This window comes from Etheostoma spectabile, chromosome 5 (genome assembly GCF_008692095.1).
Source record: "Etheostoma spectabile isolate EspeVRDwgs_2016 chromosome 5, UIUC_Espe_1.0, whole genome shotgun sequence".
In the NCBI taxonomy this organism is placed as follows: Eukaryota; Metazoa; Chordata; class Actinopteri; order Perciformes; family Percidae; genus Etheostoma; species Etheostoma spectabile.
In genome coordinates, this window is record NC_045737.1 from 37,953,169 (window position 1) to 37,964,708 (window position 11,540).

The window sequence follows — 11,540 nt, forward strand, 5'->3', positions numbered from 1 at the left end:
TGTTGTCTTATTCTCTTGTCGAGGTTGTTTTTGTATTTCTCTCTGTCTTTGTCTCTCTCTCTGTCCCTCTCTGCGTCGTGTCATGTGTCTCTCTCTTTGTGTCTCTAGTCTCTGTTGTTCTGTTGTCTCTCTCTTGGCTTTCCCTCTCTGGTATTTCCTCTAGCTCTCTCTCTCTCTCTCTCCCCCTCTCTCTGTTCTTTACCCTCTGGCTTTCTACGCTCTCTCTCCTTCTCTCTCCTCTGTCTTGTCTCTCTCTCTGTCTCTGTACTCTGTCTCTGTCTTTCTCTCTCTCTCTCTCTGTCTCTCTTCTCTCTCTCTATATCTTCTCTTCTCTCTCGTCTTTCCCTCCTTGTCTCCTCGCTGTGTCTCTCTCTGTCTCCTCTCGGAGAGGACTCGCCCATCACTGGAGGAGCCTGGTGGTGCGCCTCTGCTCGGGCCATCGTGCTCGACCCTTCCACCGAGACGGTTGCAGCGATCTGAAGATCGACGACGTGGGTACGACTCGCGCCCTGGCTGACATCTGGCTTCGTTTGATAAAATGAATTATTTTCAGCAGACTTCTGAGTCATTGTTGAGTTCTGACGATGTTGTCCCGTTACAGGTGAACACCGATAAGTCGAGCGGTCCCGTTGTTCTGTCACAAGCCTGTCCGTACCGCGAGGGATCCGAGGCCTCGTCAACGTCGCGTCGTGTGGATTTCCGCTATAGGTGTTACGTTGCAATTTAATAAAAGGCTTGTTGATTGTTTTTGTTGACACTCCAGCTGTTGCCTGCGTGACTTCTTTTGTCCCAATTTCTGGATGAGTCTAATGCTCTTTCGGGATTTTAACACACCTTAAAGATGCACTTTCCTGCTTTGCCATATGGAGTTATATTTCACGGTTTCGATAAAACATTATTCCTGTGTTAAGCTGTACAGGTTTTAGGCCTTGCTCAAAATTATTTGTCTTTGCTGAAACCCCGAAATTTTTGGCAATGTCTGAGTCGCAAACCTACAACACGAGATAAAATTAAAAATGCACCACAGGATTTTTTTTTTTTTTAAATCACTAAACAATATATTAGACCAAAATAACACAGATCAATAGTCCTATGCTCAAAATTTGAATTTAAATTTTATGATTTTCTGTTGTAGTGGTCTCCAGTGGAAATCAAAGTCAAAGAAAAGAACTTGAGCGATTATGGTGCTTTTATTTGATAGGAAAGTCACAAGTTCTTTCAGTTTACCTGTACCACTCACTGTATCCTTCCCAACCAAGGCGGATACCGTTGCTAAGGAGAACACCTGTGCCTACGTTACGACGCTTCAAGACAGGGACAGCGACTGTTGACACGTAGGTTTTAGATTCCAAAATACGGGTTTGTTTTAAGGGTTTTTGTAACAACTGAAATCACCGCCAGTAGGGTCTTCCCAGAATACCGTGTTTTGTACATTGAGCTAATAACCGCCATTGGTCTTATATCCAGAAGACGTGTGTTTTGTAACACCTGAAACTTTACACCGTAATGGCGAACCCCCCCGCACCAACGTTTTGGTTACGTCGTGGTTGAAGACGCCGGTTGACCGCCACCCAAGACGCCGTTACGTCCTACGAGCGGGAGGAGAGGCTGCGTACTCGGCTCAAAATTCATGGACAACCGGGACTACGAGAACGCGAGTACGTTAAGCGGTACACACATCACAGGACTCTAGTATTAACTCTGGTACTTGTAACACAATGATTATGCTACCTTTAGAGCCAAGGAATCTTATGATATGCTCGCTACATAATCTGGAGTAATCTGAACCAGGCTGTAGCACAGACCGACCTCAGAAGTCCAAGGACCAGGACTAAGTCTAGTCCATGTCAAGACCGAATCCAAAGGTTCGAGTCCCCAAGACAAGACCGAGTCCAAAAAGGTTCGGTCTGAGTCAAGTAAAGTCCAAGACGGACTAGTCTAGACCGAGGTCCAAAGAGGTTTGAGTCCAAGACAAGACAGGCCAAAAAGGTTTTCGAGTGAGTCAAGTGAAGTCCAAGACCAGGACTAGTCAGTCCGAGTAAAAGACGAGTCCAAACGAGGTGTGTTTGAGCAAGACCAAGACCCGAGTCCAAAAAGTTAGAGGATCAAGTAAAGTCAAGACAGGACTATCGAGTCCGAGTCAAAGACCAACACCCAATTCCCCAGATCGAGTCCAAAGAGAGTTTAAGTCTAAGACAAGACGAGTCAAAAAGGTTGAGTCGGTCAAGAAAGGGCCAAGAACAGGACTAGTCGAGTCGAGTAAAGGACCGAGTCCACAGAGGTTCAGTCCAGACAAGACGAGTCAAAAGGTTCGGTCTGATGTCAAGTAGTTCCAGACCATGATAGTCGAGACCTGAAGTCCAAAGAGGTTCAGTCCAAGCAAGACCGAGTCCAAAAAGGTTAGAGGAGGAGTCAAGTAAAGTCCAAGACCAGGACTAGTCGAGTCAGAGTAAGACCGAGTAAAGAGTTCAAGTCCAAGACAAGACTGAGTCCAAAAAAGGTTGAGTATGAGTCAAGTAAAGTCCAAGACAGACTAGTGCCGAGTACGGAGTAAAGACCGAGTCCAATAGGTTCCAGTCCAGAGAGACTGAGTCCAAAAAGGTTTGAGTCTGAGTGCAAGTACAGTCCAAGACCAGGACTAGTCGAGTCCGAGTAAAGACCGAGGTTCCCGTCCCAAAGAGGTTCAAGTCCAAGACGGACACGGTCCAAAAAAGGTTGGTCTGAGTCAAGACAAGTCCAAGACCGGGACTAGCGAGGCGAGTAAAGACCGAGTCCAAAGAGGTTCAAGTCCAAGAACAGAAACCGAGTCCTAGTTCAAGTACCCAAGTCCCCCCCCCCAAGGAGGGAATAGTCGAGTCCGATAGACCGAGTCAAAGGGTTCAAGTCCAAGACGAGACCGAGTCTGAGTCAAGTAAAGTCCAAGACCGGGACTAGTCGAGTCCGAGTAAAGGCAGAGTCCAAAGAGGTTAAAGTCCAAGACAAGACCGAGTCCAAAAAGGTTAGAGTCTGAGTCAAGACAAGTCCAAGACCGGGACTAGTCGAGTCCAAGTCAAGACCGAGTCCAAAGTGGTTCAAGTCCAAAACAACACCGAGTCCGAATCAAAACTGAAACAAGGTCTTCTGCATGACAGTATCAAGACAGTCATTTTGGGTTTCACTTTCCCTCCAATATTATTATCAACATAATAAAGACACCTGGACTCGGTCCAGACCAGAAGCCATATTTGGCAAGACCAGTGACCGAGACCGAGACAAGTCCGAGATCATAGAAAAATGGACTCGAGTCCAAGACCGGACTCGAGTACTCCAGCCCTGATCTGAACATTAAGGTTACTACTTATCTACACGAAAGTATCTAAAATAATTGGCTTCTCATTGTCAAAGTACAGCATTAAATTTGTCTTTATCACTGATAAAATAATAATATATAGCTAACTTTGAAAGTTTATTATTATTTCTGCATAATAATGAGTACTTTTGATACTTTAAGTACATTTAGCTGATAGTACTTTTGTACTTTTTCTTATAGCCCTGCTTTCTAATAAAGTATTTATACACTATAGTAGTTCTACTTTTACTTGAGTACTAATTCCACCACTGGTATTAATTGTGGGACGGTGCATTTAGCTAAAACTACTGATGTACCTTTACTTTTTCTAAGCCTGAATAACTTTTTTAATTCAGGACTTTAACTTCTAACTAAGTACATTTAGACTGTGGTATTTCTACTTTTACCTAAGTAAAAGGGTCTGCGTACGTCTTCCACCACTCGTATTTATTCTAACATAACGTGACTTTTAGTTTAAAACACCTTACAAATAAAAAGGCTCCTTTTACTGAGACAAATTAGCCCAAACTAGAGGTCTAACTACACATCTGGTGACCTTAAAACACCAGTTGTTGGACGTGCCAAATTAAATAATTGTAATTAAATCTGTCTTTTAAAACAACAGCCAGTGAGATTTAAACATTTGCCTTGAAAAGTTCAAATTGTGATGTCGAAAAAAGACATTTTAAGCTCGACCTGCTGAAAATGTGACAAAGAAGTTGGTACCCTTGTGCACATGTTGTATTTCTCGGAGACAAATGAGCACCTCTGGGAAGGTGTTTTATCATACGATATTTTAATTGTTATTGACTAAATCGCCAGCTTGATGTGTTCTTGAATGAACAGAAATGATTATGGGTCCGTTTGTCCATAATAACAGGGTGTAGGATAAGATTAAGACACTGGAAATCAACTAGCTCACGCTGTTTTAAGGATTGACTTGGAGCCAAAATGGCTGCTTTTGAACGGGTTACTTATAGAGTCAGGGACAGGGAAGATATTTTAACCCCCATGTTGTCCTTGGGTCAAATTGACCCGATTTCAGTTAATTGGTTGTTGTTTTTTTGTCATAAAAAATGGGCCGTCGAAATAAGCGCTGAAAATGTCAACATTAAACCCCCCCCCCCCCAAAAAAAACATTTAAAAAAAGCACCCACAGCATTGAAAAAAGTAATAATAATAATAATAATACAAATGTTCAAAAAAAAAAAAGGTGACCAAAATGTGTTTTTTTTTAAGGGTTAAGAAGAGCGTGGGGGCCCTTTTTTGGATATAATAGAATAAATGTGTTTTATTTTAAATGTGCATATTGGATTGGTCGGCGTGATATCGGATTCTATCAAGGCGTGGGGTTTTTTTTTTGTTTAATTTTTCATCTCATTTTGTTTTTGTTGTGAGATTATTTTTGTTTTTATTAATTTCTATTGTTCGTTTTTGTGTGTTTTCTACAGATTTCTCCATTTTGATGTTGTAATCGGTGGCTGACAGCCGCAGCCAGAGTTCATTTCTCAAAAAACCAAAAACAAAACAAAAACAAAAGACAGACAGATCATGTCCAGTTAAACTGAGTTGAACATGTTTTGTTATATATGTAAAAATGCTTCCTTGTATTTACTCTAACAGCTTTTAGGTCATTCACTCCAGTTGTAATTTTTTGAACTATGAATTCACAGACAAGAAATAACGTTGCAGCTCGAGATTGTATTGCAATGATTTATTCCTCCACACGTAAAATACAACTAGTACTGCAGTTACCACGCGTATACGTACTCTGTGTGGATATAAGTGCCACAATATAACAATCAATAAATAATATAAATGACCGTAAACAACATACAACATGTGACTCCTACACACATAATCCTGGCATCACAGATCCTTGGCACACGTCTGAATAGCAAGAGTTAACATCCAAGAGTAAGGGATACTGGTTTTGGATTTGAACGTGTTTTCCCTCCCTCCCAAAATACAATCCTGACTTTATGGAGTTGAAATGAGTTCCAGGATCCTTCTGTGTTGTTTGTCCAGTGAAACTGATCCCGTCCCGTTAGCAGGCTGTTGACAGTTTCAGGTCAGTCCGTGTGGGGGGGGGAAAGGATTTGACCTGCATAGCGTGTTGGGCCTGACTATTTCTGACCACCAGACGGCACGTCATTTAGTTTATAATCCCAAACTCTTAATTATCTTTTGGACAACAACACTGCTCCTCTTCCTCTTCCTCTTCCTCCCATGCATGACTCTGCACACTGCAAACTATTTGGTTCTTACCAAGATAAAAACAACAACAACTTGTGTTCAACTTTACACTGTAGTCTTAAATCAAGCAAGCGTGTCGGGTGAAATTATCTCTTATAATTTCACTTAGATTAGATTAGATTAGATTATACTTTATTTATCCCACGACGGGGAAATTCTGTCGTTACAAGTAGCAGCAACAGCAAAAAACAAAAAAACAAAACAATAACACACAAACAAGTAAGCACGAAAGAAATACAAGGCAAGAAATACAAGGCAAGAAATACAGGCAAGAAAGACAATGAAAATATGGTAGACTGAGTAAGTAAAATGCCGTCAAACAAAAGGAATTTTTAAAGTGCGGTTGCCATGATAAGAGAAACAATATTCGGTGTAAGTGACGTTAAAAATTAAATTGAATGTGTAATAGAGCAAAGAAGCAAGAGTCGGTAGCTAATTTAAATTATATTAACTGAGACCATAAATATGAGAAGTAAGTCTTGTAATAAAATAATATAAATACCAATATTAAAGATAAACAGAAAGTGTGTGATGTAGATGGGAGAAAAACAGGAACAGAAAACTACAACACTATCAGGTAGAGCAGGTGTTGTAGAGTCTGACCGCGGCCGGGATGAAGGACTTGTTTTGAGCACCTTTCCCCTCAGATTTAGTGTCTTTATCTTGTTTTTAGACACCCCTTTTTTTTTCTTTTTCTTTTTGCAGTGCAGCAGTTGTCCCAGTTTAGGAAAGACGCTAATGATATTGTGAGAATCAAAAGAGCCAGACACCTGATGCAGCATGTGTGTCGGTTGAGCTCTTTCCCCCGGTAAGCTGGCCTTTAGTGCTCCACCATATGGCCCGTGTCTCTGCCGGTAATAGGCTTATAGTCCTGAAGGAGCCACCGAAAACACCTGCTGGTTAAACTCAAAACATCCTGCAGCTAGCATAAAATACAATAAAATGGCAGCTTCCAAAACAAATGTATTAATTTCAGGCTACATTTCCAAATCATGTTACATAAATCCTATAATGTACGCGTCAAATCAAAAATATAACCTGTTGCTTTTTTCCCTCCCTTGCCAAAAGTTGCTTAAGATTTAGATGATTGGCAAATGAGATTTACGGGACTTTTGGCCTTTACAGCTGGAGTATGAGGACTCGGGCTCTGATGTCTGCGATGAGGACTACGCGGGGAAGGGCGGTCCTCTCGTGATGACCAACTTCAGAGCGGCAGGAGACCGCCTGGATCTGAGCGAGATCTTCTTCTCCAACGAGGAGTACTACAGCAAGCTGGAGGAGCTGAAGAAGGCGCACCTCCGCACCATGGCGGAGCTGGAGAGCATGTATCGGCGGAAGCTGCAGCTCCAGGCCATGGAGCCGCTGGACACGACCATGCTGGAGACAGGAGGACACAGGTGGGTGGATCTTCCCATTTCTCACCAGATCACATACAAAATCCTGGTCCTGACCTACAAAGCCATACACCACCTTGCCCCTTCATACCTCGCTGTCCTCCTCTCCCCCTACCGACCTTCCCGGTCCCTCAGATCCACCTCAGCCGGTCTCCTCTACGTCCCCAAGTCAAAGCTCCGCAGTTTTGGGGACAGAGCCTTTTCCAGGGCAGCTCCCAGGCTCTGGAACTCCCTCCCCCCATGAGTCCCTCACCGTTTTTCAGTCCCGTCTGAAGACCCATCTCTTCTGTTCTGCCTATCCTTAGTTTATTTTTTATTTTTTTATTTTTTTATTTTTTATTTTTTATTATATTTATCTACTGTTTCTACTCTGTAAAGCAACTTTGAGCTTGGGAAAAGCGCTATACAAATTAAATTTATTATTATTATTATTATTATGATCTAATCACAGATAATTTTTACAACTTCCCTAAATAGAGAACAAAAAAGAGCAGTGATGCAAATGTGAATCCTTGATTTTTCTCCTTTTGGCCAAAAGAGGGTTTTGACGTTTCATAGCACAGAACAGATTAATCAGAATCAGAAGATGAATTATTGCCAATTAAGTTACACTTGCAGGCTGGTACATACATTAACATAAACACACATATTCAATTTTAATATGAGTAACACCTAACAAAAAGCTGTTACAAAAATTAACATAAGAAAAAAAGGCTGAATGGTTTAGTGCAGAATGTGCAAAACCGTATACTATGTGCAATGGGCAGGTGTTTAATGCAGGAGGTGGGTAAATAGGTGGTAATGGGGGAGGGGGGGGTTAAGAGCCAATGAGCAGTTCACCCAAATCACAAATCAGCTCTGTGTGCCCGGGATTTTGAGATATCTCCCTCTGAAATGTCTGCTGCCTCCCCCCCCCCATAATGGAGGTAAGCCTAATGTTTGTGTGTGCTGCGTAAAGTGTTAAAAATAGCATTTAAAAAAAAACTCAACTGCAACGTTACCTGTGATATGCAACGACAACTGGACTTGCTTTAAATTGTATGTTCAACATTGGGGAAACGTCTACGAGAGTCGAAGAAGCCTGTTGGATGCAGAGGTGTTACAAGTATTTACATTCAATACTCAGGCTGAAGCATCGGTACTAGGGTTTAAAAAGACTTCTGTAGGAGTTGAAGGATCAAGTCAAGCTTTTTACTCAAGTCAAAGTACTGGTTTCAAAACTACATAAGTAAAAGTAATGTAGGGGGAGAATCAGGACCATCTGGGACTCAATCAGGACTCATCCAACCACAATCAAATTCACTCTATCCGGGTGGTGCGATTCATCTGGATCGGTTTTTGTGTTTTTAACGATGACAAGCTGGAATGAAAACAAGCCGAACTGAAATAGGAGTAACAAGGCTATTTTTTAAAATTTAAGGAGTAGAAAGTACAGATAATTGCATGAAAATGCAAGCAATAGGAGTAAAAAGTAGGCTGAAAAATAATTACTCCAATAAAGTATAGATACCCAAAATTTCTACTTAAGTAAGGTAACAAAGTATTTGGATTTCGTTACTTGACACCTCTGGTTGGATGAGAAGCGAATCGTCTTCAAGAATTCAAACAAGTCCAGTTGCCTTTGCTTATCCCAGAAAACTACCGTGACCTGGACGACAGAAAACTGCTAATGTTTTTTTTTTTCATAAGTATTTTAATTGAAGCTCTGTTTGATTGACACAGAGTCCCGTCCCATGAGCCTTTCTTGCAAATAACAGCCCAGTTACTTTGGATAAAGTAGGAAGGTTACACTGTGGGCAGTGAGGTCTTGCTGTCAAATTAAACCTTTTTTTGGGGTGAACTGATCCTTTAAATCATCTTTGCACTTATCAAGTATGCTGAGCACAGGGCGCCTGGGGAGCTCACCTGGTAGAGCGCGCTCCCATTCACAGATGGTTTACTCCTCGACAAATCGGCTGCGGGTTCGACTCCAACCTTTGCTGCATGTCATCCCCCCCCCCCCCCCCCCCCCCCCCCCCCCCCCCTTCATCTCTCTCTCCCCTTTCATGTCTTCAAATGCCCCAAAAACAATCTTTAAAAAACATAAAATATGCTGAGCAGAGAGGCTGTGTCTCTGTAAATTTCAAACTGTTCTAACACTACAATTAATTTAATTGTGTGCCCCATGTTATGTGTAATTAGACCGGAAATGATCAATCATTTGGTTAAATCCTTGTTTGAGTTGACTTTTCAGCACAAAATGTCAAGCGTTGGCCAGTTTCAGCATCCTCAATGTGAAGATTTGCTGCTTTCATATTATCAAAATTGGAATTGCTTTGGATTTTGGACTGAGGGTTTGTATAAATAAGCAATTTGAATGCATCACGTTGGACTTTTTTACAATTCTCGAACATTTTATAGACCAAACTATGATTTAATTAGTTGAGAAAATAATTAAGGGTTTAACAGATATAGCAAATAGATAATAGATGCAACTGTGAGTGCAATTTAATGCCTTTGAGATGATGAAATTAAATGAAATGTCAGCTCAAAATGCATGAAAGATAGCAACATTTCACCCCACTTTTCAGAATGAACAGTTTACGTAATTGTGATATGGTGAGTTTGGGTGATGCTGATTCATTTTCTGAGTATTAGGTGCCTTGTCATCTTAACAGTCATTGATTTATTTTCTCTGTTAGACTACCGTGGTCCAACAGCAGCCCAGCGGCTTCACGCCGTTTGAGGAAGTCGCACTCTGCTGTTGAACTCCGGAGGGCCTCCGGACATTCAGACTCTTCAGACGAAGACGAAGCTGCCGGTAACGATGTGGAGAAAGGCCTGCTTTTTTCTCCTGAAGAACACATCAAGAACATGTGGCAGGACTTCAAGCTCTCCCTTCACAACCCCCACCTGTCGTCGTCCTCGATGCACAGCCTGCCGACAGACCAGAGGAGACCACGAAAGGCAAAAGGAAAGAAGAGACAGGGGCAGAAAGACGGCGAGCATTGGAAACATAGACTGACCATCCCGAAACCTTTCCAGATGATGCTGCGCGAGTCGGACAGGCAAAGGAGCGGCTTAAAGACGCGTTCGGAGATCGAGCAGGAGAACACGGAGCTGCGAAAGCAGCTGGAAGAACTGAAAGAGTGTCAGAAGAAGTTCCGCGCCAGCCCGGCGCCGGCTCATCTTCACCTCCCGCTTTACGAAGAGCTGCAGGAGCGCGGCGAGAGACGACGGCGGACGAAAGAGCGAGAAGACGCGCATCTTCAAACCGTCCAGAAGCCCTTCAGCTTCCTGGAGAGGGAGCGCAAGAAGAAGGAGCAGAAACAGCTGCATCAGCCCCAGCCGTCCGACCAGGAGAAGGTCAAACCCTTCAAGGCCAAGCCCGTGCCCAAGGCCGTGTACGCAGCGGCGTCGGGGGAGCAGATGAAGGAGGAGCAGCTGTATCGGTCCATCAAGATACAGATGAGAGCTGAGGAGATGCTCCACAGCGCCTCGAAGCCTCCCAGCATGCTGGAACGGCGACTCGGCGGCCGCAAGAAGACCAAAGACGGCAGCGCCGCAGCCGGAGGGGACGACAGCTTCTCCCACAGGCCCCATATCAACAAGGAGGTCCCCGACTTCGACGCCAGTTACCGACGCTTCAAGAAACACCTGGAGAAACAGAAAGAGGTGAAGCCCACAACTGCGTGTGAACCCTTTGAGTTGAGGACGTCGCACATCACGTCGCACCGTGAACGCATCCTGGCCGACATCGAGAAGGAGCAGAGCAGCCCTCGGATGAGGCGCTGGCCGTACGTCAGCCCCGGGACGCCTCGCACGCCGAACTCGAGTCGGTGTTCGTCCCTCTCCGGCAGCCTGGAGTTCCTGCCCACCAAAGTCACGGATGCCACCAAAAAGAGGCATGAGGCTGTGAGGTACCATGTTAGGACTCCAAAGGCTTCCACCATTTTAGTTGACGTAGAGGCATCCTCAGCACAGACAAGAACAGTTGCCTTCTGTGTTTAAAATCCCCGCAGGTTGATTTTGTGGAACTCCATTTCCCAGCATTCCCGCTGTGCGCTCACAACCCCACACCCGCTCCAAAAGACTTTGTACACCCCGTAGCTGATTTGTTGCACCCATGTCCTCTTCCCGAAGTTCCCATCACGTCCAAACCGTCCTGCATCTGTGACCAGATTGTCTCCCTGAGTAGGAAGGTGCTGGAGCAGAGGAAGAAGGCCGAGGAGGAGGAGGAGCGGTGGAGGGAGAAGCAGAAGCAGCGGGAGAAGAAGCTGCAGGGGGTGGTGTTGAAACGTGCCCAGGCCAACGACCCCCACCTGGCTCTCTCACAGACGCACCCGACCAAACTCAAAGAATTCAGGTACCCTTTAAATTTAAATTATTATGTACATAAACCCTAATAAATTCAAAGTATTCACAATCAAAATGTAAGGCTTTAAAAACTAGAGGGACTAGAGGGTCGCTGGTTCAAGTCCCCATACGGACCAAAGTATGGTGGTGGATTGGTAGCCGGAGAGGTGCCAGTTCACCTTCTGGGCACTGCCAAGGTGCTCTTGAGCAAGGCACCAAACCCCTGA

At 43.8% G+C, this 11,540-nt stretch overlaps 1 protein-coding gene across 5 annotated transcripts in view; it reads left to right on the top strand.

Moving 5' to 3' along the window:
- fam161a (FAM161 centrosomal protein A) overlaps positions 1 to 11,540 on the top strand; it is a 19,194-nt gene that overhangs the window by 1,940 nt on the left and 5,714 nt on the right. For 2 of the 5 annotated variants that reach the window (XM_032515264.1, XM_032515265.1), the window contains exons 2-5: positions 1,623 to 1,655; positions 6,708 to 6,981; positions 9,660 to 10,877; positions 11,156 to 11,323. In XM_032515264.1, the coding sequence (XP_032371155.1) occupies positions 1,623 to 1,655; positions 6,708 to 6,981; positions 9,660 to 10,877; positions 11,156 to 11,323 (1,693 nt within the window). Of the gene's footprint in view, positions 1 to 1,571; positions 1,671 to 6,707; positions 6,982 to 9,659; positions 10,878 to 11,155; positions 11,324 to 11,540 lie in introns of those variants that run through there. The other 3 variants (XM_032515266.1, XM_032515267.1, XM_032515268.1) reach the window with 3 other exon arrangements.